This window comes from Heterodontus francisci, chromosome 1 (assembly GCF_036365525.1).
Source record: "Heterodontus francisci isolate sHetFra1 chromosome 1, sHetFra1.hap1, whole genome shotgun sequence".
Lineage (NCBI taxonomy): Eukaryota > Metazoa > Chordata > Chondrichthyes > Heterodontiformes > Heterodontidae > Heterodontus > Heterodontus francisci.
The window spans coordinates 217187864-217213333 of NC_090371.1; the positions used below are offsets into that span (position 1 = coordinate 217187864).

A 25470-nucleotide genomic window follows, 5' to 3' on the forward strand; every position below is an offset into this window, starting at 1 on the left:
ACTTCCACCACCCTCATAGGCAGCAAGTTCCAGGTTATTACCACTTGCTGCATAAAAAAGTTCTTCCTTAAATCTTCTCTGCATCCCTTGCCCAAAACTTTAAATGTGTCCCCTAGTCCTTGTACCATCTGCTAATGAGAACAGCTTTTCTTCGTCTGTCCTATTCAAACCTATCATAATTAAGTACACCTCTATCAAATCTCCTCTCAAATTCCTTTCCTTCAAGAACAACAACCCCGGCTTCCCCAATCTAACCTTGCAGCTAAAATCCCTCATGCCTGGAACCATTTTGGTAAACCTCCTCTGTACCCTCAAGGGCCCTCATATCCTTACTAAAGTGTGGTGACAAGAACTGGATGCAATACTCCAGTTGTGGCCTAACCAGAGTTGTATAAATATTCAGTATAACTTCCCTACTTTTGTACTCAATGCCTCTGTTTATGAAGCCCGAGATCCCCTTTGCTGACCACTCTCACAATATGTCCTGCCACCTTCAAAGATCTATGCACATGGATCCCTAGGTCCCTCTGTCCCTGAACACTCTTCTGAACTGTGCCCTTAAGTCTGTATGGCATTTCCCCATCCCTTCTGCCAAAATGCATCACCTCTTACTTCTCTGTATTCAATTCCATCTGCCACTTGTCTGCCCATTCTGCTAGCCTATATCTGTGTCCTGTTGCAGTTGATTTGTATTATCCTCACTATTTGCCACTCCTTCAGGCTTGGTATCATCAGCAAATTTTGAAATGTTACTCTATATTCCAATATCCAAGTCATCTATATAAATATTAAAAAAAAGCAGTGGTCCACAGACTGACGCTTGGGGAACATCACTGTCTTACCATCCTCCAGCCGAAAAATAACTATTTACCACAACTCACTGTTTTCTGTCCTTAAGTCAATTTTTTTTATCAAAGCTGACACTGACCCTCCTATTTCATTAGCCTCTATTTTGTTAACCCGCCTTTTAAGTGGTCCTTTATTAAGTGGTTGGTTAAGATTTATTCCAGCAGAGTTACAACTGGAGATAGTCTTGAGACTGAGCCACTTACTTGGTTTGCTCTGTTCCATTTCTCTGCAGCCAAACATTTAAGTGAGGAATAGTAGGTGCATCACACACCTGATTCCCATTTGTTAACTAGTAACATAAAACAGCATGAGAACAAACAGCAATTCATCTTTAGGAAAGGCCACAGTGCAATCATGAACTTACACCATTATAACAAACTGGTGCACTTCATTACAGAACCTGTTGACCAATCTGAATATATTATAATGAGTTAATAATATTTCAGATGCAAAAAAGATGGCACCACCTCGCCTAAGATTGATGACTAGCATAAGATTGTCAAGCGTTCCCACTTCATCAAATTTCCATTAGCTTTACTGGTTTGGAACCAATAAAGTGCTCAGTACTTTCAATCCCTACTGAATGCACTAAACATGTTATGGGGGCCGATCAAGAGAACCCCAGAGGAAATTCCCGACATAAGACTCATTGCACCATGTTTAACTCTGCATCATTCTTTCTCTAGAACCTCAAAACAGTATAACACCTTACCTCCTTGTGTCTCCACTCCCTCTCTCCCTACAACTATCATGCTTTGAAAACCCAAGTTTGTTGCACCTAACTTCTATTTGATTTACCTTCTCCTATGACTTTCAACCTTGGTGGTCCCTTACAGTTTAGGCCTTGGTCCCTTGCCTTGAATTGTTCAGTAACAAAGGGCATGTTCAGAATGTAGGACAATCTCTCTAACCTGACCCAACATGCGCACTCTGGCTTCTTATCTGCTGAAACAGTTGTTACGACCAGGTGAGAAAGGGGTCTAGGTTATCTCTCAGCTTTCACCTGGTCTTACCGTAACAGGGTTTAATTTTAAAAACACTGTGTTTTTAACTCCCCTTTGGTGAATCCTTGTTTACTGCTTTCTAATTATAAGGCAAAGAAACCAGCCAAACAGGTTTTCTTAGATTTAAAGAAGAAAGGTTGAATTTTTAAAACTTAAACTCTAATTCAGTTAATGCCTACGGATATACGACGCACCCACGCTAGCATGCATACGCAATACACACATGCAAATAGAGACAGAAAAGAGCAGAAGAAAAAATAAAGTGGAAAGGTTCGAGGCAATATCTGAAGATAGTTTTGGTTACTGTTCTTCGAGCTCGCTGTAGAGTCCTTGATGTAGGAGACTTTTCTCTCTTGAGGTTCACGCCTTCAGTGGATTTGGAGTTCTGTGAGAAAGAGATGGGAGCAGACAAGAGAGGCTGTGGTGAGCCAGCCAGGAGAAGTCTTTACAGTCCAGGAGCAAACAGTCTCTCAAGCTGTTTGTATAATTCAAAAAAATGCAGCTTGCCATGCCAGGTTAGTCATGTGACTAGCTGGTTTGACCACTTCTGTTTGTGGATTCGGCCACCTTAGCAGTCATCCTGGAATGTGAGCTTCCTCACCAACAATGTCTGGTGATCAAAGTCCATTGTGGGTTGACTGTGTCAGGGAATGGTCCTTTGTCACCACAAGCACTGTCTGTTAGTATGTAAATGTTTTTTCCAGCTACAACTGATCTGTTTACCAAGCCATTACTGCGCTCCAGCAACAGTTAAAAATCAATGCTGATATAACAAAATTAATATGCCTCATTCTTGGCAGGTGGGGGTCTGCATGACACAGTCAAAAAGTGACAAGTACCAACTTCAGCTTCTGATTGTAACATAACTGAGTCCGGAGGATTGTATTTGCATTGATGCATGGTCAAAGCCTGCATTTTCCTGAGCCAGCTCAGTAATTCCTTCACAATTCATCTACGAATGATCCTAATGGATATTGAAGTTAATTTTATGGTAGAACAATGGATCTCAAGCTTACTTGTGCTTTAATTAGCTATCTGCCCACTAATCCATCATAAACAGTCTGTGGCACTAGAATCATGTTGGAATGAAGTCTGTCTGGAATTGACTGTGTACATAGTCTGTTGTTCAAGTGTGCTTGGGAGGGGAGACGGAAATAGACCAAGCCACTGGTTCAGTATTGCCACTATATCTGCTAAATCTTGATTTCAGTACATTTGAGTTTTATGTAGGATTACATAAAGGAGATTGATGTTTAAATTTGGTGATCAATGTCTTTTAAGGATATTTAACACGAAAAATAGAATATTGTTTGACCAAATTTTATACTAAGTTGACAACAACCTGTGATTATTGGCACTATCCCCAGATTATACTAAATTTAATTTTCATTTGGACAGTATGGCCTTGAATTTCTTCTGCATATGTGCCCAGAGACACACATAACTTGGAGCTCAAATCAATTATTTGGCTTAAAAGATGGCAGAATTTTGAACGTAATGAGTTGAAACTTTAATTTTCATGCTTAATGGGGAATACGTAGTGTGAGTTCAGCGTTGTTCTTGAGCTTCAATTGTTTATGCTGCTTTATGCCCGTTTTTACATTCAGGAATATTTTAATGAGATTGGCATGATATTTAATTAGAACTCAACATTGGTAGAATGGGTACAGGAATAGGTGCATGTTTGGGTCCAACTTCCGGGTTGCACCCTCGGAGGTGATTTCAGGCCTTAAACCATCTGATGTTTCTCTTCATATTCTCATCAGGTAAATTTAAACATTACTTTTAATTTTGCAGATTTCCAAGGAAAAGGATTTACTTTGAAGCGTTGATTATAGTATGGATCCCAGTGGATTGAGTTTCACCATTCCTCTTTCTTCCTTAGTTATTAATTTTATTTCTGTTTGACTTGCAGGTTCTAAACTTAGTTCAGTCGTACGTCACACTCCGCGTCCCTCTTTTTGTCTCGTATGTCTTCCACTCTCCTGCAGCAGTTGGCGGCTGGCAACACTTTGACCTGCAATCCGAACTAAAACTCACCTTTGTGTATGATACTGCCATCTTGTGGAAGGATGGTATCGGCAGTCCCCCAGAAGCAGCGCTACAAGGTATTTTAGAAGAAAACCTGGTTTGTTATATGCTTGGAATACAGAGTACCCGGACTCAGAACATCTTTGAGCAATTCTTACAATTATTTTGTTTGTTAGCCTGCTATAGGCTGAATTGTTTTAGTTTGCAGGCACACTATGTACAGGAACCCACTCCAGTGTTGCCAGGGCCACTATTTGTGGGTGTAGGGACATATTGCCTGCTGAGAGAAGTCATGATTCAGTTCCAGCTATTTTTTGGCTGGGATAGTCAAGTTTTGAATGTTTATAATATATATATGTATATTAAAATAAATTGGTGCCACGACACTTAATAGGGAGGCTATGCAGCCAATATTGAAATATAAAACACAATCATCAAAACAAAAAGTTGAACAGACCCCACCTGGAGTTTTTATTCTTTGACATGTTGAAGTTCTGTCTGACTGAGGGAAAGATTCCAACCCTTCATTGAGGTGGAATGGAATGTTTTTATTGAGAGTAAAATTGAATTCCTGGTGGCTTTGAGTTGTCTCAAATGTTGCTTTTCATTCCAGTAAAAAAAAAATCACGATCGCCATCAGTCTGCCTCTAATTTGCATAAAATGCCCATTGGAGATGAAAGCATGACTACTTCTGTGGGAATGTGTTCATAAACAGCCAGCAATATTACACCTGGACAAACATTCATGCACCAGGCTGCAATTTAACTACCCACCGAAAAACTCACCCCACCCCATCCAAACAAAATCAACCTCTGGTTCATATTGATAAATGTGGATAAACAGTCTAAGACTGGCTTTTTTCAGGCAATCATCTTGATCTTGATATAAGATTAAATGTACCAGATTTAGGGCAAAGAGCAGGTGAAATGTTGGTACATGGATGCTTGTGAGGCTGTGGAATGCACTATCGGAGTCAGTGATTGAAGTAAAGACCTTGTCAACATTTAAGAATAGGTTATATAGATGTTTGAAGGAAAGGGGAATAAAGGGACATAGAACAAACAGGGCACATGGAATTAGGACTATTGCTGAGGTGGAGGTTAAACACCAATATAGACCGGCGGGGCCCAACGACCTGTTTCCTTGTTATAATTTCTGTGTAGCTTCTATGTCATATGTTAAATCAATCCTTCCAGCCGTCGTACTGCAGGACTACCAGGTTGGCCTGTGTAGTAAGATTATGCTGCAGTCCTTATATCTGTTTCACTGAACTTTTTACAAAATGCTCTTGTTTTACATGTTTACATTTTATTTTATTAAAACTATCCCTTAAAAAATGTTATGCTCGCCTTAATAACATTGTTACAGAGACCACATAATTGAGTCAAACAGTTTTGTGAGGCACATTGGAAAGCAACACTGACCCTTTAAAGACTCAAGGAGGTGAAATTGGTCTTGGGTGGTTGCGCAAAACATGTGATAAGGAATCAGCAACCTGATTTACACCCCGCCCCATTTTCATTTCTGCTGAGTTCAGTGGAGAAGAAATTGGAGTTGTGAGTGGGTTGCTGATTCCCTATTGCCTGGGGTTTGTGCTGCCACTAGAGATCAGTTTCATCCCTTAGTTTTCAACTTCTGACATCATCCTTTGGAACATGCTGAAAAGTAAAAGCCTGACCCAGACCCGACGGGACCTGACAACATGTGTCGGGTTCGGGTCGGGTCAGGTCACACTTCCGGGACCGGCATTCAGGCTCAGGTTGGGTCAGGCCAGGTCAGATATGCTCTATCACAACGTCCGGTAAGTGGCTCCAATGTTAATGTACTTTTTGGACTTAAAAGGTGGTTTTGTTACAGTTATTTTAAGCTTGTGCAGATAAGCAACAAAGTGAAAAACGGAAGGTAGGTTCACTGATAGTCGGGTCAGCTCAGGTCGGACGTGGGAAAAAAGGAAGGACTCGGGTCGGGCTCGGGATCAGATGTGGTTCTTTCGGGCTCGGGTTTCATTTGCAGACCCAAGCCAGCCTTTACTGAAAGGTGAATTATTGACATAGGAACATGGAAATATCAACAATATGGAGAAGGAAAATGAATAAATTTTAACTGCAAGTTAACTTTGTAAGATGGGTGCCAGCATGAAGAAGATATGGTACCGAACATGCAATATCTTACTTTAAACATAGTCCATTAGAAACTTGTACTTAATATGGTTCAATTTTCAATCATCCGTGGGGGCATGTTCGGGTGTGGGCGGGCCTGAAAAATCACGCACAGTTAGTTGAGTATACATTAATTCAATTATTACTGTTTCGACTAGGTGAGGAGGAGGTCTAGGGCTCCCCTCTCAGCCTCTTCCTGGTTTGGCCGGAACAGAGTTTAACTTTTAAAACACAATGTTTTTAGCTTCCCCTCAGTGAGTCCTTGCTCACTGCTCTCTAATTGTAATTGCAAAGAAATCAACCAGACAGATTTTCTCAGATTTAAACAAAAAAGGTGTATGTTTATGAACCTTAAAACTCTAATTCAGTTAAAACTAATAAAAATACGTGCCGCGACCACACTAGCACGCATACGCAATAAACACACATGCAAATAGAGACAGAGAAGGAGAAAGAATTAAAGGGGAAAGGTTTGAAGTAATAGATGGTTCTGGGTTGGATGTAAAGTCTTTGATTGAAGTTAAGTCTTGCAGTTCTCGTTGGGGCCTCGTGCACACTTTCAAACTTGTTTCACTGGTCTTCTGTTTTGAGGCTTAAGTTACTTCCCTGAGTCCCTGGAATTTTGATCATGACCTTGATGCAAGGTCACAGACCTGAAATGTTAACTTTGCTTCTCTCTCCACTGATGCTGCCAGACCTGCTGAGTATTTCCAGCACTTTTTGTTTTTGTTTCAGATTTCCAGCATCTGCAGTATTTTGCTTTTATTCAGTTAACTCCAGGTTGGCCAGCAGGTTAGTCATGTGACTAGCTTCTTGCTTGAGACAGCCTCACCTGCGAGGTTTGTGGATTCCTCACAGCTTACCAGACACTCTCGGTAAGGGTGGGGGGTGGGGGGGGGTGGGGTGCGGTACGGTGGAATGCTGGCTCTTCCACGTTCAATGCCACTCAATGTCTCTTGATCATCACTATTGACAAAACCCATCTGGCTAATTGAATACGGGAGTACTCCCATTGTCTCTTCATGCCACTGACTTTTAGAATGCAAATGTGCAGCCATGTTTTCAGCCATTTTCTGTGGTCTTTTTTAAAACAAGTTATGTTCAATTCCAGTAAGCGTTCAAATAATGTATTTCCATCTGGCAGGTGTGGTTTCCGTCACATTACCTTACTGTGATTGTGTGCTAAAGCTCCCTAATATCTGGAAACTTTGAATGAGGAACTGGATTGTTTTGACTACTTTGTGCAGGTGCCTTGTATCCAACCAGCATGAGGATCAATGAAGAAGGTCGACTGGTGGTAAATTTCAAGACAGAGGTTCGATTCAGAGGCCAGTTTGTCATGTCTCACCCAGGTAAATAACAGAATTCCTTTCAGTGGTAAATCCCCTGCAGAGACATGTTATTGATTCTACAAACAAATCAACATATGGTTCAGTTGGATCTTGCAAGATGCTGTCTGCTTGTTTCTGTGTGATTGGCAGTCTGGGAGTGCTCAGATTCAATCCCATGTGAGAATGCACACCTTTAACAATCCTTTAATTCGGCAGTCAGTCACATGAACAAAGTTCTCAGCCATGATTGTGTTTTATGGACACAAATAATATACTTGTTAAATTGCTTATGATGGAAGATGTGTGAAAATGTAAGATGGGTCCAGATAAAAAACATTTCGCTGACACTTAAGAATGAAAAAAAATCCTTCATTTAACTTGCTGTAACAGTTGCAGAAACAGTACCAATAATGAAGTCTTGTTTGTAGTGGTACTTGTATAAATTCCCTAAGAAAATGGTCGGGGAAAAGAAACTTATCCTTAATCCTTCCTTGTTCTACTTAAGTTTAATTTGCACATGCAATTGCCTTTACATTTCAATATTCTACTCTTTACTAGTGGAGATTTAAGTAATATCTGTACTGCTTTGTGTTCTAGGTACCTCATTAGCATCCATGGTAATGTCTGCTGATCACCCTGGCCTCACCTTCACACTCAGCCTTATGCGCAGTGAGCCAACCTACAATCGGCCAACACAACAGTGGAGTTTCATCTCCGACTTCGCTGTAAGTTCACTACCTTGAGTTAGGAGAGCTCTCATCATTGGTGTACCCTTTCCCACATCCTGGCTCCTTTACATTCTCCTCACTATATTCCTGCCTTCATGGAGTATAGGCTGCTGCCAATTTCCCACAGCTGCTGCCCATATTCGATGCCTCAAATTTAAAATGCTCATTGTTGTGTTTAAATCATCCGCTTCTGGACATCTCTTTGCTTTTTTGACTCCAGGGTCTTGTCTATGCCCCTTCCCTTCATTCAACTCTTGGCAGCCATGCCATTAATTGCATAAGCCCCACACTTTGCCTTATTTGGCTTGGCACTCATTCTTTTTTGTATGGCTCTGTGAAGTGCCTTAGGACATTCTTCTATATTATAGGTGCTTACATAACCATACTATGTTATTGTTGTGTTAGGTTATGAGTATCAGGCACCACTGCAGATGATAACCTTCAAGATGCACTTGACAAGACCACTATTTTACAAAGATTAAGTCTGTTAAAATCTACTTCTTGTTACATGAGATTAGGGGATTTTTACGAATGTTTTGGAGATTGCATTCCATGATTCTTCTCACTGAATATAACATAAGAAACAGGAGTAGACCATTCATTATGATCATAACTGATGTTCTACCTCAACTCCACTTTCCCCCTGCTTACTCCCCACAACCCTAGATTCCCTGAGAGATCAAAAAACTATCGATCTCAGTCTTGAATATACTCAATGATGGAACATCCACAATCCCCTGGGGTACACAGTTCCAAAGATTCACAACCATTTGAGTGAAGAGATTTCTCTTCATTTCAGTCCTAAATGATCAACCCCTTATCCTGTGGCTGTGCCCCGTGTTCTAGATTTCCCAGCCAGGGGAACCAACCTCTCAGTGTCTACCCTTTCGAGGAAAAGTGCCAGAGGACTGGAAGACCGCAAATGTGGTACCATTATTCAAGAAGGGTAGTAGGGATAAACCAGGTAATTACAGGCCAGTGAGTCGAACATCAGTGGTAGGGAAACTATTGGAAAAATTTCTGAGGGACGGGATTAATCTCCACTTGAAGAGGCAGGGAATAATCAGGGATAGTCAGCAAGGCTTTGTCAGGGGGAGATTAGGTCTAACAAATTTGATTTAATTTTTCGAGGAGGTGACCAGATGTGTAGATGAGGGTAAAGTAGTTGATTAGTTGATGTAGTCTACATGGACTACATCAAGGCTTTTGATAAGGTCCCACACGGGAGATTGGTCAAGAAGGTAAGAGCCATGGGATCCAGGGCAATTTGGCAAATTGAATCCAAAATTGACTTAGTTGCAGGAGGCAGAGGGTGATAGTCGAGGGTTGTTTTTACAATTGGAAGCCTGTGACCAGTGGTGTACCGCAGGGATTGGTGCTGGGACCCTTGCTGTTTGTAGTGTACATTAATGATTTCGATGGGAATATCGGAGGTACAATCAGTAAATTCGCAGATGACATGAAAATGGGTGGTGTCATAAATAGTGAGGAGGAAAGCCTTAGATTACAGGACGATATAGATGGGCTGGTAAGATGGGCAGAGTAGTGGCAAATTGAATTTAATCCTGAGAAGTGTGAAGTGATGCATTTTGGGAGGACTAACAAAGCAAGGGAATATACAATAGATGGTAGGACCCTAGCAAATACAGAGGGTCAGAGGGGCCTTGGTGTACCTGTCCATAGATCACTGAAGGCAGCAGCACAGGTAGATAAGGTGATTAGGAAGGCATATGGGATTCTTGCCTTTATTAGCTGAGGCATAGAAAATAAGAGCAGGGTGTTATGATGGAGCTGTATAAAACACTAGTTAGGCCACAGCTGGAGTACTGTGTCCAGTTCTGGTCGCCACACTATCGAAAGGATGTGATTGCACTGGAGAGGGTACAAAGGAGATTCACCAGGATGTTGCCAAGGCTGGAGCATTTCAGCTATGAAGAGAGACTGTAAAAGCTAGGGTTGCTTTCCTTAGAGCAGAGAAGGCTGAGGGGGGACCTGATTGAGGTATACAAAATTATGAGGGGCATAGATAGGGTAGATAGGAAGAAACTTTTTCCCTTAGTGGAGGTGTCAATAACCAGGGGGCATAGATTTAAGGGAAGGGGCAGGAGGTTTAGAGGGGATTTGAGGAAAAATGTTATCACTCAGAGGCTGGTTGGAATCTGGAACACACTGCCTGAAGTAGGGTTAGAGGCAGGAACCCTCACAGCATTTAAGAAGTATTTAGATGAGCACTTGAAACACCATAGCATACAAGGCTACGGGCTAAGTGCTAGAAAATGGGATTAGAATAGATAGGCTTGATAGCCAGTGCAGACACGGTGGGCCAAAGGACCTGTTTCTGCGCTGTATAACTCTTTGACTCTATATGGAGACCAAAACTGTGCCACAGTACTCCAGGTATGGTCTCATTAAAAGCCCTATACAATTGTAGCAAGAGTTCCTTATTCTTGTACACCAAATCCATTTGCAATCAAGGCCAACATGCCATTTTCCTTCCTAATTGCTTGCTGTCCTTGCCGGCTAAATTTCTATATTCCTTGTAGATGTATAGCCAAGTGTCTTGGAATATCAACATTTCAAAATTTCATGCCTTTTGCAAAATATTCTGCATTTCTGTTCTTGCTACCAAAATGAATAAATTCATGCTTTCCGACATTATATGCCATCTGCCACCTTGTTGTTCACTCACTTAACCTGCCTATATATATATCTCTGCAGCCATTGTGCCTTGTCACAGCTTACATTCCCACCTAACTTTTTGCATCATCAGCAAACTTAGATACATGACTCTCGGTCCCTCTTCAATCAAGTCATTAATATAGAGTGTAAATAGCTGAGGCCCCAGCACTGATCCTTGCGGCACTCCACTAGTTACAGCCTGCTCCCCCTGCCACCCACCCCCATATCTCTTGATTCCCTGAGAGGTCAAAAATCTATCGATCTCAGTCTTGAATGTACTCAAGTATGGAACATCCACAACCCCCCTCAGGTACACAATTCCAAAGATTCACAACCCTTTGAGCAAAGAAATTTCTCCTCCTCTCAGTCCTAAATGATCAACTCTTTATCCTGAGCCTGTGCCTGTGTTCTAGATTTCCCAGCCAGGAGAAACAACCTCTCAGTGTCTACCCTTTCAAGATCCTTCAGAATCTGTTTATCCCTACTCTCTGCTCCCTGTCCATCAACAAATCCTCCATCCATGCTAATATATTACCCCAACTCCATGAGCACTTATCTTGCCTACTAACGTTTTGTATGGCACCTTATCGAATGCCTTTTAGAACTCCAAGTATACTACATCTACTGGTTCTCCTTTATCTACCCTACTTCTTACATCCTCAACAAACTCTAGTAAATTTGTCAAACACAAGTTCCCTTTTGTAAAACCATGTTGACTTTGTCTGATCATACTTTGATTTTCTTCGTGCATTAAGATTTCCTTAATAACAGATTCCAGCATTTTCCCAACAACTGATGTTGGGCTAACTGGTCTGTTGTTTCCTATTTTCTCTCGCCCTCCTTTCCTGAATAGTGGTGTTGTATTTGCTAGATTCCAATCCGCTGGGACTCTTTTAGAATCTAGGGAATTTTGGAAGATCATAATCCTAGGATGTAGGCCATCAAGTCTTGGGGATTGGTTGGCTTTTAGTCCCTTATGTTTCTCCAGTACTTTATCTCTGCTGATATTAATTATCTTAATTTGCTCACTCTTTTTAGTTGCTTGGTTGCACCCTATTTCTGGTATGTACTTTGTGTCTTCTACTGTGAAGATAGACACAAAGTATTTGTTCAACGTCTCTGCCATTTCTTCATTCCCCATGAGAGTTTCTCCTGTTTCTGCCACTAAGGGACCAACATTTACTTTAGCTGCTCTTGTCTTTAGTATACCTGTAAAAGCACTTACAGTCTGTTTTCATATTCCTGGCTCGTTTCCAAACATACTGTCATGCCCAGTAAAGACGCATCATATTCCTACCTTTTAAGATATGAACTTTATTCAATGTGGGCTCTTTGAAATTTATTTTTCCTTTAAAAAAATGGACAATGTGCTGCAAAGATGGCTGCCGAAGGTCAGATAACCAAGCCTGTGTATACAAAAACTGCTTGTCTTGAAAGGACAAAAGGATATATTCCAGATAAGAGGTATCAACTCCACCCATCCTGAAACCATCAAGAGACATTCCTGAATTGAATGGGTTTCTTCTGAGATAATGACTGTATCAGGGTGAATGTCTTACAACAATAAACCAGAATGTGGCAAATCAACCTAAGACTACCACCAGATTTGGAAAAGTAACTGTGAGAAGTCACATCGTAGGCAGCCATGTTTGTCTCCTTTTTAATTTTTAAATGCTGACTGCAAAAAGAAGCAACAGTAGACAATGTAGTATCATGTGCCTTAAAAGAATCAGAGGCTATTACATCACAAGGTCTCAAACCCCTTCAATTTCGGGTCCACCAATACAGCAAACTGAGCTCCTGGTAACAAGAATAGAAGCAACCAACTTTGTGACCTGCAGAAAGTCCATCACTTTGAGAAAATCCTGAAAACCATGTCAGAATATGATTTTTGGCTGTTAAACTTACCTAAACTACACTTCTGGAGTGAAGACATCTTCTTCATCAGGCCTGCAATGCGTGTTGTCCAGAGCAAGACAATCACATGAATTACCAACTATTCTTTTTTCTTATGACCTGTAAAAGTTCGCTTCAACTGTACTTTTCTTGAGTGTGTTTTTGTGGTGACTGTGTGAGTGCTGTAGTGTTAGATTTTGGGATGAGTGTGTAAATAAAGAATCCTCAGTCTTTATTTGAACCCGCAAAGAGCTTGCTGCTGGTTATTCAAATTGTCCGCACATCAGGGGTGTTAAAAAAAAACACACATCATCTTCTCAAAAGCTTTCTGATTACAGACAGTTGGAAAGGGAACAGGGATTTCAGCAGATCTCTCTCACCCTGTCCATAACAATATTCTATTTTTTACCTTTTATCAACTTTTTGGTCACCCATTGCTGGTTTCTAAAACACTCCCAATCCTTTTGCTTACTAGTATTCTCTGCAACATTATAAACCTCTTCTTTTAATCTAATGTTATCCTTCCCTAGTAAGACACAGTAATGCATCTTTCTCGCTGAGTTTTTTTAATGGCATGTATTTTTGTTGAACATTTTGAATAGTTTCTTTAAATGTTTCCCATTGTTCATTTACCACCATAGCTTTTAGTCTAATTACTCAATCAGCCTTAAACAGCTCTCTCCTCACATCTACGGAATAGGCTTTGTTTAAATTTAAGATTCATGTTTGGGACTCAGTATGTCACGTTCAAACTTATAGAATTCAACTTGATCACTTTTTCCCAGAGGATATTTTACTATGAGATTACTAATTAAACCTGCTTTATTACACAATCCTAGATCAAAAATGGCTTTATCCCTATTCGGTTCCACAACATATTGTTCCAAGAAACTGTCGCGGAAATATTCTACGAACTCATCTTCCAGACTACCTCTGCCAATTGGATTTGTCCATTCTATAGGAAGATTAAAGTCCCCTACAATTATTACATTGCCCGTATTACAAGTTCCAACTATTTCTTACCAAATGTTCTGTCCAATGTTAGAACTGCTGTTAGGTGACCTATAAACTACTCCACCAGCGTTTTCTGACCCTTGTTATTCCTAATCACCCATACTGATTCTATTTCCTGATCTTCTGAGCCAAGATCCTTTTTCACTACTGTCCTTACATCAGCCTTTACTGTCAGGGATACTCCTCCTCCTTTTCCATTCTATCTGGCTTTTCAAAATGTTGTGTACCCTGGAATATTTATTTCCCAACCTTGGTCACCTTGTAACCATGTCTCTGTAAAAGGTGATTACATCTGAATGATTTATCTCTATTTGTGCCTCTAGTTCATCTATTTTATTTTGAATGCTTTGTACGTTCTGATAAAGAGCCTTTAATTTTATTTTTGCACTACTGTTCTTTGCATGAACCTTATTTGCTAATGCATGATTACCGTTAAACTCTGTCCCTTCCTGTCCCACTCTTGTCTTTACCCAAATCGTTACACTGCTCTATTACTATGACTTTTCTCTTTAGATTTTGAAATCTCCCTTCGCCTGACTCCTCCCCCCTTTTAGTTTAATGCCCTAGTTATACGATTTGTCAGGGAGCTCATCCCAACGGAACAGTACCCTCTTTCCCCAGTACTGGTACCAGTGCCTCATGAATCGAAACCGCTTTTTCCCACACCACTCTTTGAGCCACGCATTTAATTCTCTAATCTGCTTGACCCTGTGGCAATTTGCATATGGCTCAGGTAACAATCCAGAGATTATTACCTTTGATGTTCTGTGTTTTAATTTCGACCCTTTTCTAGTTCTACCTATGTCATTGGTTCCTATGTGGAACATAAAACCTGGATCCTTCCCCTCCCACCCCAAGTTCATCTCCAGCTGTGAGGAGATGTCTTTAATCCTGACACCAGGCAGGCAACACAACTTTTGGAACTCCTGGTCATGGCTGCAGACAGCAGTATCTATCCCCTTGATTATACTGTCCCCTATCACTACCACATTCCTTTTCAATCCCCCCCACTTGAATGGCCTCCTGCACCATGGTGCTATGGTCAGTTTCGCCATGCACCCTGCAGTCCTTGTTCTCATCCACACAGGTAACAAGTACCTCGTACCTGTTGATCAAAATTGAGGACTGAGGCTCCTCCATCACTACATCCTGGATCCCCCTACCTGCTTGACTCTCAGTCACAACCTCCTGTCCCTGACCATTGACCAACTCCATAGTTCTATTTAACCTAAGGGGTGTGACTGCATCCTGGAACAAAGTGTCCAAGTAACTCTTCGGCTCCCTGATACCCTGCAATAACTGTAGCTTGGACTCCAGCTCAACAACTCTGAACCGCAGATTATCAAGCTGCAGAATCTTACTGCAGATTTGGTTGTGTGGGATTGCAATACTTGCCACAACTCCCATATGTTGCAGTCACTCACACCACCCGCCTTGCCATATCTGTCTATCCTTATTTATTTATTTAATTAGTCAACTAGTTACTAATTTAGTAAAGTAATAGTGAGTTAGTTTCATAGCTTGGAGACTCACCAGTGACTGGAGGTAAAACAAAAAGAATGAAAAAAGCACCTCCTTCCCCCTCTGCACCAAATACCCAACATTAGCACTTTGTTGACAAAAAATTCTGGTCCTCAATCACTCTGTGCTTCACACTCTGTGGGATAGAAAACATTTGGAGAACTTATGACTCACACCCAAGTTACAACTGCTAAGTCAGCTTCCTGCTGCAGTCACTTACTCAGGCAACCACTTTCAGCTGATTGACAGTTAACCTCTACTGCCACTGACAGGCAGTTTCTGTTAACTAGACATCTTAACTAACTTGCAGTTTCTTTTGCAGTTTTAGAGTTCTAAGTCAAATACTAAATGGTAATCTAAATTATAGCTAGAGAAATACTTACCAGTTCATACTGACTGAATAAACCACATTCTATTTTAAATGAAGAGATTGCAGCATTTTCTGGGATGTTTGCCAGTCTTTCAGGGATCATAACTTGTGATTGCTTGCATTTTTCTGTGAAAATCATGTATCAGTGGTCTCAGTGATTGTCCTGCTGCATAAAGGAAGTGCTCGATCTATTGACTGGGCCAAGAAGTGGTAAGGTTCTCCCAATAAAGGCAATGAAGTTTAAATTCATGTTGAAAGAAAGAACTGGCATTTATAAAGCACATTTCATGTCATCAGGACATCCTAAAGTACTTCACAGGCACTGAAGTGTTATTGCTGTTACAATGTAGGAAAACATGGAAGACAGTTAAGTGCCACAAACAGCAATGGGATAATGATCAGACAATCTGTTTTAGTGCTGCTGATCGAGGCATAAATATGGACAAGAACATCAGGGAGCATTCCCCATCTCTTCCTCAAATAGTGCCATAATGATCTTTACACCCACCTTAGAGGGCACTAGGGGCCCCGGTTTAACATCTCATTCAACATACAACATTTCCAACAGTGCAGCATTTCCACAGTACTGCACTAGAGTGTTAGACTCTTTGAAGTGAGGATGAGCTCACGATCTTCTGACTCAGAGGCAAGAGTACTACCACTGAGCAAAGGATGTCAAGGCTGGGACTTGCCGGCATAACCCTCGAGGTTCAATCTTACATAATAATTACAGAGCAGGAAGTCCATCTGGCAAGAAAGACTCTAGAGTCCATTGCTGTATCTGTTTGTTTCTTAAATGATTCTGGGGTTTTCACCTCCACTATTCTACAGTAAACCACTAATGTGAGTTGCAGCTACACTAATCATTTAAAATTCTACGCTAGACATGTGCTTTTGAACCAGTGTAAAAGAGCTTGGTGCTCCCAGCATTTAACTTTATTATTCTCACCATCCATGTGTCTCTTTGTCCTTTTTCCCTCCAGGTTCGGGATTACTCAGGAACATATACAGTGAAACTTATCCCGTGCAGCTCTGCACCGAACCAGGAGTACAATCTGCCAATTGTCTGTAATCCACGAGAACCCATGACATTCGATCTTGATATTCGATTCCAGCAGGTGTGGGAGAATACTTGCAGATTTTTGTGTGTACTTTCTTTAGTGTGTACTTTATCATTATAATCTAATATTATTAATATAAACTATGATATAATATATTAATATAATGCAATTATAATATAATTAATTAAAATAATCGCTTCTGTTTGCTGCTCTATACTTTGTAATAGGTGAGCGACCCTGTGGCTGCTGAGTTTAGCCTGAACACACAGATGGTCCTACTGTCCAAGCGAGAGCTTTGGTTATCTGATGGCTCAATGGGATTTGGAGAAGGAACAGATGTTGCATTTTCCGAAGGTTTGCTCGCACATGCTGCACAGCTAGTGAGACCACTATAATGAGTTGCAGTAGAGTTCCCTATACATACATGCACACCATTGGCACTGTCAGTAAAGAGATGTTTATTTCTGATTAATGTACTGGTATAGTAGTGGGAAGTTGTGTGCGGAATCGGAGGAGATAGGGGAAGCGTTAAATGAATATTTTTCGTCAGTATTTACAGTAGAGAAAGAAAATGTTGCCGAGGAGATTACTGAGATACAGCCTACTAGGCTAGATGGGATTGAGATTCACAAGGAGGAGGTGTTAGCAATTTTGGAAAGAGTGAAAATAGATAAGTCCCCTGGGCCAGATGGGATTTATCCTAGGATTCTCTGGGAAGCCAGGGAGGAGATTGCAGAGCCGTTGTTGTTGATCTTTATGTCGTCATTGTCGACAGGAGTAGTGCCGGAGGACTGGAGGATAGCAAATGTTGTCCCCTTGTTCAAGAAGGGGAGTAGAGACAGCCCTGGTAATTATAGACCTGTGAGCCTTACTTCGGTTGTGGGTAAAATGTTGGAAAGGGTTATAAGAGATAGGATTTATAATCATCTTGAAAAGAATAAGTTCATTTGCGATAGTCAGCACGGTTTTTGTGAAAGGTAGGTTGTGCCTCACAAACCTTATTGAGTTTTTCGAGAAGGTGACCAAACAGGTGGATGAGGGTAAAGCCGTGGATGTGGTGTATATGGATTTCAGTAAGGCGTTTGATAAGGTTCCACATGGTAGGCTATTGCAGAAAATACGGAAGTATGGGGTTGAAGGTGATTTAGAGCTTTGGATCAGAAATTGGCTAGCTGAAAGAAGACAGAGGGTGGTGGTTGATGGCAAATGTTCATCCTGGAGTTTAGTTACTAGTGGTGTACCGCAAGGTTCTGTTTTGGGGCCACTGCTGTTTGTCATTTTTATAAATGACCTGGATGAGGGTGTAGAAGGGTGGGTTAGTAAATTTGCGGATGACACGAAGGTCGGTGGAGTTGTGGATAGTGTCGAAGGGTGTTGTAGGGTACAGAGGGACATAGATAGGCTGCAGAGCTGGGCTGAGAGATGGCAAATGGAGTTTAATGCGGAGAAGTGTGAGGTGATTCACTTTGGAAGGAGTAACAGCAATGCAGAGTACTGGGCTAATGGGAAGATACTTGGTAGTGTAGATGAGCAGAGAGATCTTGGTGTCCAGGTACATAAATCCCTGAAAGTTGGTACCCAGGTTAATAGGGCTGTTAAGAAGGCATATGGTGTGTTAGCTTTTATTAGTAGGGGGATCGAGTTTCGGAGCCACGAGGTCATGATGCAGCTGTACAAAACTCTGGTGAGGCCGCACCTGGAGTATTGCGTGCAGTTCTGGTCACCGCATTATAGGAAGGATGTGGAAGCTTTGGAAAGGGTGCAGATGAGATTTACTAGGATGTTGCCTGGTATGGAGGGAAGGTCTTACGAGGAAAGGCTGAGGGACTTGGGGTTGTTTTCGTTAGAGAGAAGGAGGAGGAGAGGTGACTTAATAGAGACATACAAGATAATCAGAGGGTTAGATAGGGTGGATAGTGAGAGTCTTTTTCCTCGGATGATGATGGCAAACACGAGGGGACATAGCTTTAAGTTGAGGGGTGAAAGATATAGGACAGATGTCAGAGGTAGTTTCTTTACGCAGAGAGTAGTAGGGGCGTGGAACGCCCTGCCTGCAACAGTAGTAGACTCGCCAACTTTAAGGGCATTTAAGTGGTCATTGGATAGACATATGGATGAAAATGGAATAGTGTAGGTCAGATGATCGGCGCAACATCGAGGGCTAAAGGGCCTGTACTGCGCTGTAATGTTCTAATTCTAATTCTAATAGGCATTATAGCAGACTCATCCATGCAGACCCATTATGCCCTGTATGGCTGATGTCCTTTTGTAACTGAACAGATTAGCTCGAACAGATTGTATTTTCATGACTGGTAATGCCAGAGCTCCCCAATTTGATGGTTATGCCACCTGCAAACAAAGTATGTGATAAAAATGTTTTCATGGAGTTCCTAAACTGTGTCATGTTGATTGGCTAAAGCAATGGTGGAGATTTGGAAAGCAGAGAGTTCTTGTATCTATGGCATGTTGGGATGTGGATTTGCACCCACAATTTCCCAAACCTTGCCTTGCTAATCCAGAAGACCAGACACTTAGCCACAGTTAGAAAAAATAAATTGAAGGAAGAATGAGCTACTGATCCTCCAATTCAGACCCAGAGATGATTCAGAGATGCTTTAACAAAAGCTGGTCAGTCATTCTCACTTTACCTGTAATGCAGGCAGGCCAGGATTGGGAAAAGCTATCGAAAGATGGAAGAGTGTTATCTCACCTAAAAAGGATCGACACTGAGTTACAGAGAATCCAGGAATATATCTGAACCACTGTTCTACAGTGCTGCAACTAACATGTTACAATGGAACCCTAATCACATCCATTCTAAATCATAACACTGCAGCTGGCTAATTAGGTGACTGGTGTGAGATGCCAGATTGCAGAGATTTGAATCTACATCCATCTTCATATTGAAAGGGGCTCAAAGCTTCAATATCATCGACTGCATGTTCTGTTCCTCAGCATCCCATAGGCACCCAACAGTATGGACTGGATCTTTTTTTTCTGGGGATGGGAGGAGATGGATTTAACCCAGAAAATGGTTAGCATTCAAATTTCACAGAACAGACCTGGCACAACCAAAGTGAGCTCTAACTGGTGGTTTGTAAAATATTCTGCAAACTGGGGTTTTTACAGACATTCCCCTGAAGATATATATTTTTCTATAGCCTGTATTGTCTGATGTTCTCTCTCTTTTTCCTCCTCCAATGTAAAAGATGTCTTAGAATTTTCATGCAACTGAGCAGCGGGGTTGGGATAAAATTGTACAAGACACGGGTTAGGCCACAGTTAGAGCACTGTGTGCAGTTTTGGACACCCATTATAGAATGAACATTAAAGCTATAGATATATTTATATGTGCATCTATCTTGGCTTCAACTCTTATTTTGAACTTCTTTTCTAAAAGAGGCAATGGTCCTTGTGCAACCCTGTGTAAAGGATAATCTCAGAAATGAGATGCAGTGCTCAGAGGAGAGAGTGGGGCAGTGGGATTAGATTGGATTGCTTTAACAAAAAGCTGGCATGGGGCAATGGGCTGAATGGACTCCTTGTGTATTGTAAACAGCTACAGATATTTTCAACCTAATGTCGACTGTGACCTTTCTATTCAGGTTCTATCATCTATGGACGTGTTATGGTGGACCCAGTCCAGAACTTGGGTGATTCTTTCATCTGCAACATTGAGAAGGTTTTCCTATGTACTGGTGCAGATGGATACGTTCCCAAATACAGTCCAACAAATCATGAATTTGGTTGCCTGGCTGATTCCTTATCTTTATTGTACAGGTTTAAGATTTTGGTATGTTGGATTCTGTCAGCAATGGCCAAAAAGAATGGAAACATAATTCAAGTTACTTATTCACAAGTTAGCCATGCATCAACATAAATTATTCTTCTCTCCTCAGGACAAAGCTCAGCCTGAGTCCCAAGCTCCAGTCTTTGGTAATGTTCCCTTTGATGCCAGGTTGGCTATTGATGTGCCAGATGCATTACCACTTGTGAAGCAGCCAGGGTCTGATGGTTTCAGCTTTGCTTCTGCTCCGCTTTTCCAGGTTAGTGTCTGACATTAGTCCCTGCATGGGCTATTGTTTACTTTTATGCTGTTGAATGCCACTTGTTTGGAATGAGGGGTTGGGTAATTTGTAAAGGTTTATTTTGGCAAGTTATTGCAACTTATCCAAAGAGAAATTATCCTCTCAAGTTCCTCTATTGTATCCCTTAAAATGTGACAATTGAAAGAACTTTGTGGTGATGCAACATGTTAGAATTAATGATGTGCAGTGCTGTGGCATGGAGGAGTGCAACTTTGCTCCTACAATCCCCCGACACACACTGGGGGAAGTTTTTACATACGTCCACAGAGAGCTGCAATTCAGAATTTTTTTTCATTTTCTCATGGGATGTGGGCATCACTGGCTAGGCCAGCATTTATTGCCCATCCCTAATTGCACTTGAGAAGGTGGTGGTGAGCTTGAACCTTCTTGAACCGCTGCAGTCCTTGGGGTGTAGGTACACCCACAGTGCTGTTAGGAAGGGGGTTCCAGGATTTTGACCCAGCAACAGTGAAGAAATGGTGATATAGTTCCAGGTCAGGGTGGTGTGTGGCTTCGAGGGGAACGTGCAGGTGGAGGTGTTCCCATGCATCTGCTGCCCTTGTACTCCTAGTAACATTCGCGCCATACAAGTAGAGGACACGGGTTTGGAAGGCGCTGTGGAAGGAGCCTTGGTGAGTTGCTGTAGTGCATCTTGTAGATGGTACACACTGCTGCCACTGTGCGTCAGTGGTGAGGGTAGTGAATGTTGAAGGTAGTGGATGGGGTGCCAATCAAATAGGCTGCTATGTCCTGGATGGTGTTGAGCTTCTTGAGTGTTGTTGGAGCTGAACCTATTCAGGCAAGTGGTGAGTATTCCATCACACTCCTGACTGTTGCCCTGTAGATGGTGGACAGGCATTTTGGAGTCAGGTGGTGAGTTACTCGCTGCAGAATTTTCAGCCTTGAGCTGCTCTTGTAGCCACAGTATTTATGTGGCTACTCCAGTTTAGTTTCTGGTCAATGGTAATCCCCTGGATGTTGATAGTGGGGGAATACAGCGATGGTAATGCTATTGAACATTAAGGGGAGATGGTTAGATTCTTTCTTGTTTGAGCTGGTCATTACCTGGCACTTGTATGGCGCGAATGTTACTTGCCACTTATCAGCCCAAGCCTGGATGTTGTCCAGGTTTTGCTGCATATGGACATGGGCTGCTTCATTATCTGAGGAGTTGCGAATGGTGCTGAACATTGTGCAGTCATCAGCAAACATCTGACCTTATGATGGAGGGAAGGTCATTGATGAAGCAGCTGAAGATGATTGGACCTAGGACACTACCCTGAGGAACTCCTGCAGTGATGTCCTGGAGCTGAGATGAATGACCTCCAACAACCACAACCATCTTCCTTTATGCTAGCTATGACTCCAAACAGTAAAGAGTTTTCCCCCTGACTCCAGCTTTTCTCGGGCTCCTTTATGCCATACTCAGTCAAATGGTTCCTTGATGTCAAAGCAGTCACTCTCACCTCACCTCTGGAATTCAGCTCTTTTGTTCATGTTTGGACAAAGGCTGTAATGAGCTGAGTGGCCTGGCAGAACCCAAACTGAGCATCACCGAACAGGTGAGCAAGTGCCGCTTGATAGCACTGTTGATGACACCTTCCAACACTTTGCTGATGATCGAGAGTAGAGCCTGATGGGGCGATAATTGGCCGGGTTGGATTTGTCCTGCTTTTTGTGTACAGGACATACTTGGGCAATTTTCCACATTGCCGGGTAGATGCCAGTATTGTTGCTGTACTGGAACAGCTTGGCTTTGGGCACGGCTAGTTCTGAAGCACAAGTCTTCAGTACAATTGCTGGAATGTTGTCAGGGCTCATAGCCTTTGCAGTATCCAGTGCCTTCAGCCGTTTCTTGATATCACCTGGAATGAATCAGATTAGCTGATGACTGGCATCTGTGATGCTGGAGACCTCAGGAGGAGGCCAAATTGCTGTGAAGTTTTAATTCTAACAGCATGTCAGTGGCATCACAGATTGGTTCCCTGCCCTCGGCTGGCCTGATTGGCAGGCTGGCCCTCCAGTCGAGTTGGGAGTCAGCGGGAAGGGAGGGGCTGTTGATTGGGGGGAAGGTGGCATCAATTTGGTGGATAGGAGGGGGTTTATCAGGAGTAGGTCAATAGGAAGGGTAGGGGGGTGTCAATCAGGTGGGCTGCTGATCCCGATGGATAATTTGGGGGCCTGAGTCAGGAAGGTCTGAGGCCTTGTGATTGGGTGAATCAAAGCCTCAGCAGGGGACTGGGGGTTCGGAGGCCTCGTGTTGGGTGGGTGATCGGGGCTTGGTGGTCAGGGAAAGAAATTGGAGTTCTCGTGGTGGAACCAGAGGCTTCGGTGGAAAGTTGGTGGGGGGGGCCGAATCATGGAAGCTTTTCAGGTAGGCACCTGGATCCAGGAGGTAAGTGCAAAGGCATTTACTGCCTGAAGGCAACAAGTCCTTGTCTCGAGTTCCTGAGTTTCCACTTGGGAAACCCGGCCGACCAGTGTTAAGGTTGAAAACCTGAATGACGATGAAACTTGCAGCCTCATTATCATATTTAAAGTTCCAACCCACCTCCTTGGAGTAGATTGGCTGCCCACCCAACTTCCAGCTTCAGTTAAAGCCAGAAATGGGTGGGTTGAAGGTGGGTTTGGGTCAGGAAACAGATTTTTCAGGCGTCAACTCCCAACCTGACCCCAAAGCTGACCATTGTTTCAGGTTAAAATTCAGCGTACTGAGTCACTGTGCAGAGAGATGCAGAATAGTGAAGGTGTCATCCAAGTGCTCTCAAGTGATCAGTTTCACAGTAGGATTAGTGGAGACTTTGGAAATTACAAAGGGGAAGAGGGCAAAATATAAATCGTATAACAGAGTCTCACTCACAGAAGAAAATATAGCATTTAAAATATTATATTTCCTGATGCAAAAATATCTTGATCAATGCAGCAGTGATTGATAAATAATTTGCAGTAACAAGTCCAGAACAATCATAAAACCCACCTTAGTACATCTGTGCAGTACTCCACTGTTTTAGGTTCATGTAGGTGATTTATAAACCTGTTAATTTGATGTCTAAGGTAATGGACTGCCCATTCGTAAAGGAGGTTAAAGGTCTTGGTGATTATTGACCATTTGCTGAAAAGATCCACTCAAAGTTTCCTAATCTAGATAAAGCACTTGACGTGACATTAGGCAGTTTCGTCTAAGTCTGTCACATGGCAGTAATACGGCAAAGGATCAGTCCTCAGGTGGCTCAGATGTGCGTTTTACAATTGTTCTAGATTTAGAATCTTCAACAGAACACTGATGTTCCCAAGACAATTCTGAAAAGAGTGAAAAGGATAAAGAACTAAATGTGTTCTCACTAGAATAAAGAACATGGAGGGGAGATGTAATTCAGGTCTGAGAAGGCTGAAATACAGCTTACAAGTAACAAAATTGACAGAACTAAATTGAAGCTACAGATTGGGAGGATTTTTCACAAAACAGTGTAGTATGTGGAATAGACTGCCAGCAAGTAATGCTGCTTGATCAACTTCTTTAAAAGACAGTTGGGAAAGTATCTGACCTGAACCTGAGAGTAGATATAGACAGAGATGATTGGTGCATGAAACATAGTGATTGATAAGCTGCTGAAACCATGGAAAGCAACCAGTCAAGAATTAATAATGCTGATTTAAGATTAGATAGAGACTCGGGGTTTTATTTCACTTGTCTGTAGGCAGCAAGGAGAATCATTGCAGAAGCTCGCTGCAAGAGATGAAATGAGTTGGTAGAGTTCATGATGGAAAAAATATTGGAAGACAGGGTGGAACTTTCGACTTCAGCGAAGACATATGACATATTTTATAAATGGTGATAATACATCTAACTTCACTCAATTCACAGAACAAATAAAGGAGCTTTACTCAATCAAACCATGCTTTTCTCATCCTCTTCCAGGTGACTGCTGGCCGAGAGTGGTATATTCATGTTATTTACACAGTCCGTTCCAAAGAGAATGCCAGCAGAGGAATTGGCAAGAGAAGCTTGGAGTTTCTGCACCATTCAGTGTCCTCCATGGGAAGCCTTTCCAACAGCCTGGGATTCAGCCGCAGCCGCCGATCAGCACCACGGGAACCAGATCTTGTCCAGGACATTGGAGCAGAGAATAGCAGAGGCACTAATATCCAGCACATAGCACTGGACCGTGCCAATAAAATCATTATCGCCCAGAAGGACTACCTGCCGAGTGGTGAGCAGTACCAGAAGCCACTTCTGCCCACCACCAGCAGGGAGTCTGACAGCAGCATCCTCCCCATGGTAGGTGGAGCTGGGGGTCTGTTGCTCTTAGCCTGCATGGCTGCCATAATCTTCCTGTTGTTGAAGCGCAGGAACAGCACTAGCAATGGGAAGCAGTCACCGAAGGAGAAACGGGCCGGCAGCAATGAGACAATGACCACGGGGCAAAGCTACAACAGCGACAGTTCAGAGGTCTAACAGTGCCAAGAGCAGTCACTGTGGCTGCGTCTTGTACAAAGACTGGTTTAAAAAGAGACAAATCTCAGTGCCTTATTCCACCGTGCCTTGCATAAACACTTGGAGCAACTACGGGAAATGACAGTTTCATTTTTTTTGCCATGAGTTGAGACTTGAGGAGGGAAAACTGTAAAACTCTTGTCAAAGTGCATCTGGCAACTGCAAACGGCAAGGAATAAATATACAAGCTTTGAATTTGAATGAGTTATTTATGTTTGAAAGGTAGCATCCTCTTATAGCATG

General features: G+C 42.2%; 1 protein-coding gene across 1 annotated transcript in view; it reads left to right on the forward strand.

The window, feature by feature from the left end:
• Window positions 1–25242, forward strand: part of frem3 (Fras1 related extracellular matrix 3) — a 247556-nt gene extending 222314 nt beyond the window's left edge. Inside the window, exons 17-24 of the mRNA XM_068033444.1 lie at window positions 3769–3961; window positions 7292–7396; window positions 7973–8100; window positions 16567–16701; window positions 16872–16998; window positions 20250–20437; window positions 20544–20690; window positions 24652–25242. Coding sequence (XP_067889545.1) covers window positions 3769–3961; window positions 7292–7396; window positions 7973–8100; window positions 16567–16701; window positions 16872–16998; window positions 20250–20437; window positions 20544–20690; window positions 24652–25188 — 1560 coding nt within the window. The 3' untranslated portion in view covers window positions 25189–25242. The remainder of the gene's footprint in view (window positions 1–3768; window positions 3962–7291; window positions 7397–7972; window positions 8101–16566; window positions 16702–16871; window positions 16999–20249; window positions 20438–20543; window positions 20691–24651) is intronic.
• The last annotated feature ends 228 nt before the right edge of the window (window positions 25243–25470 follow it).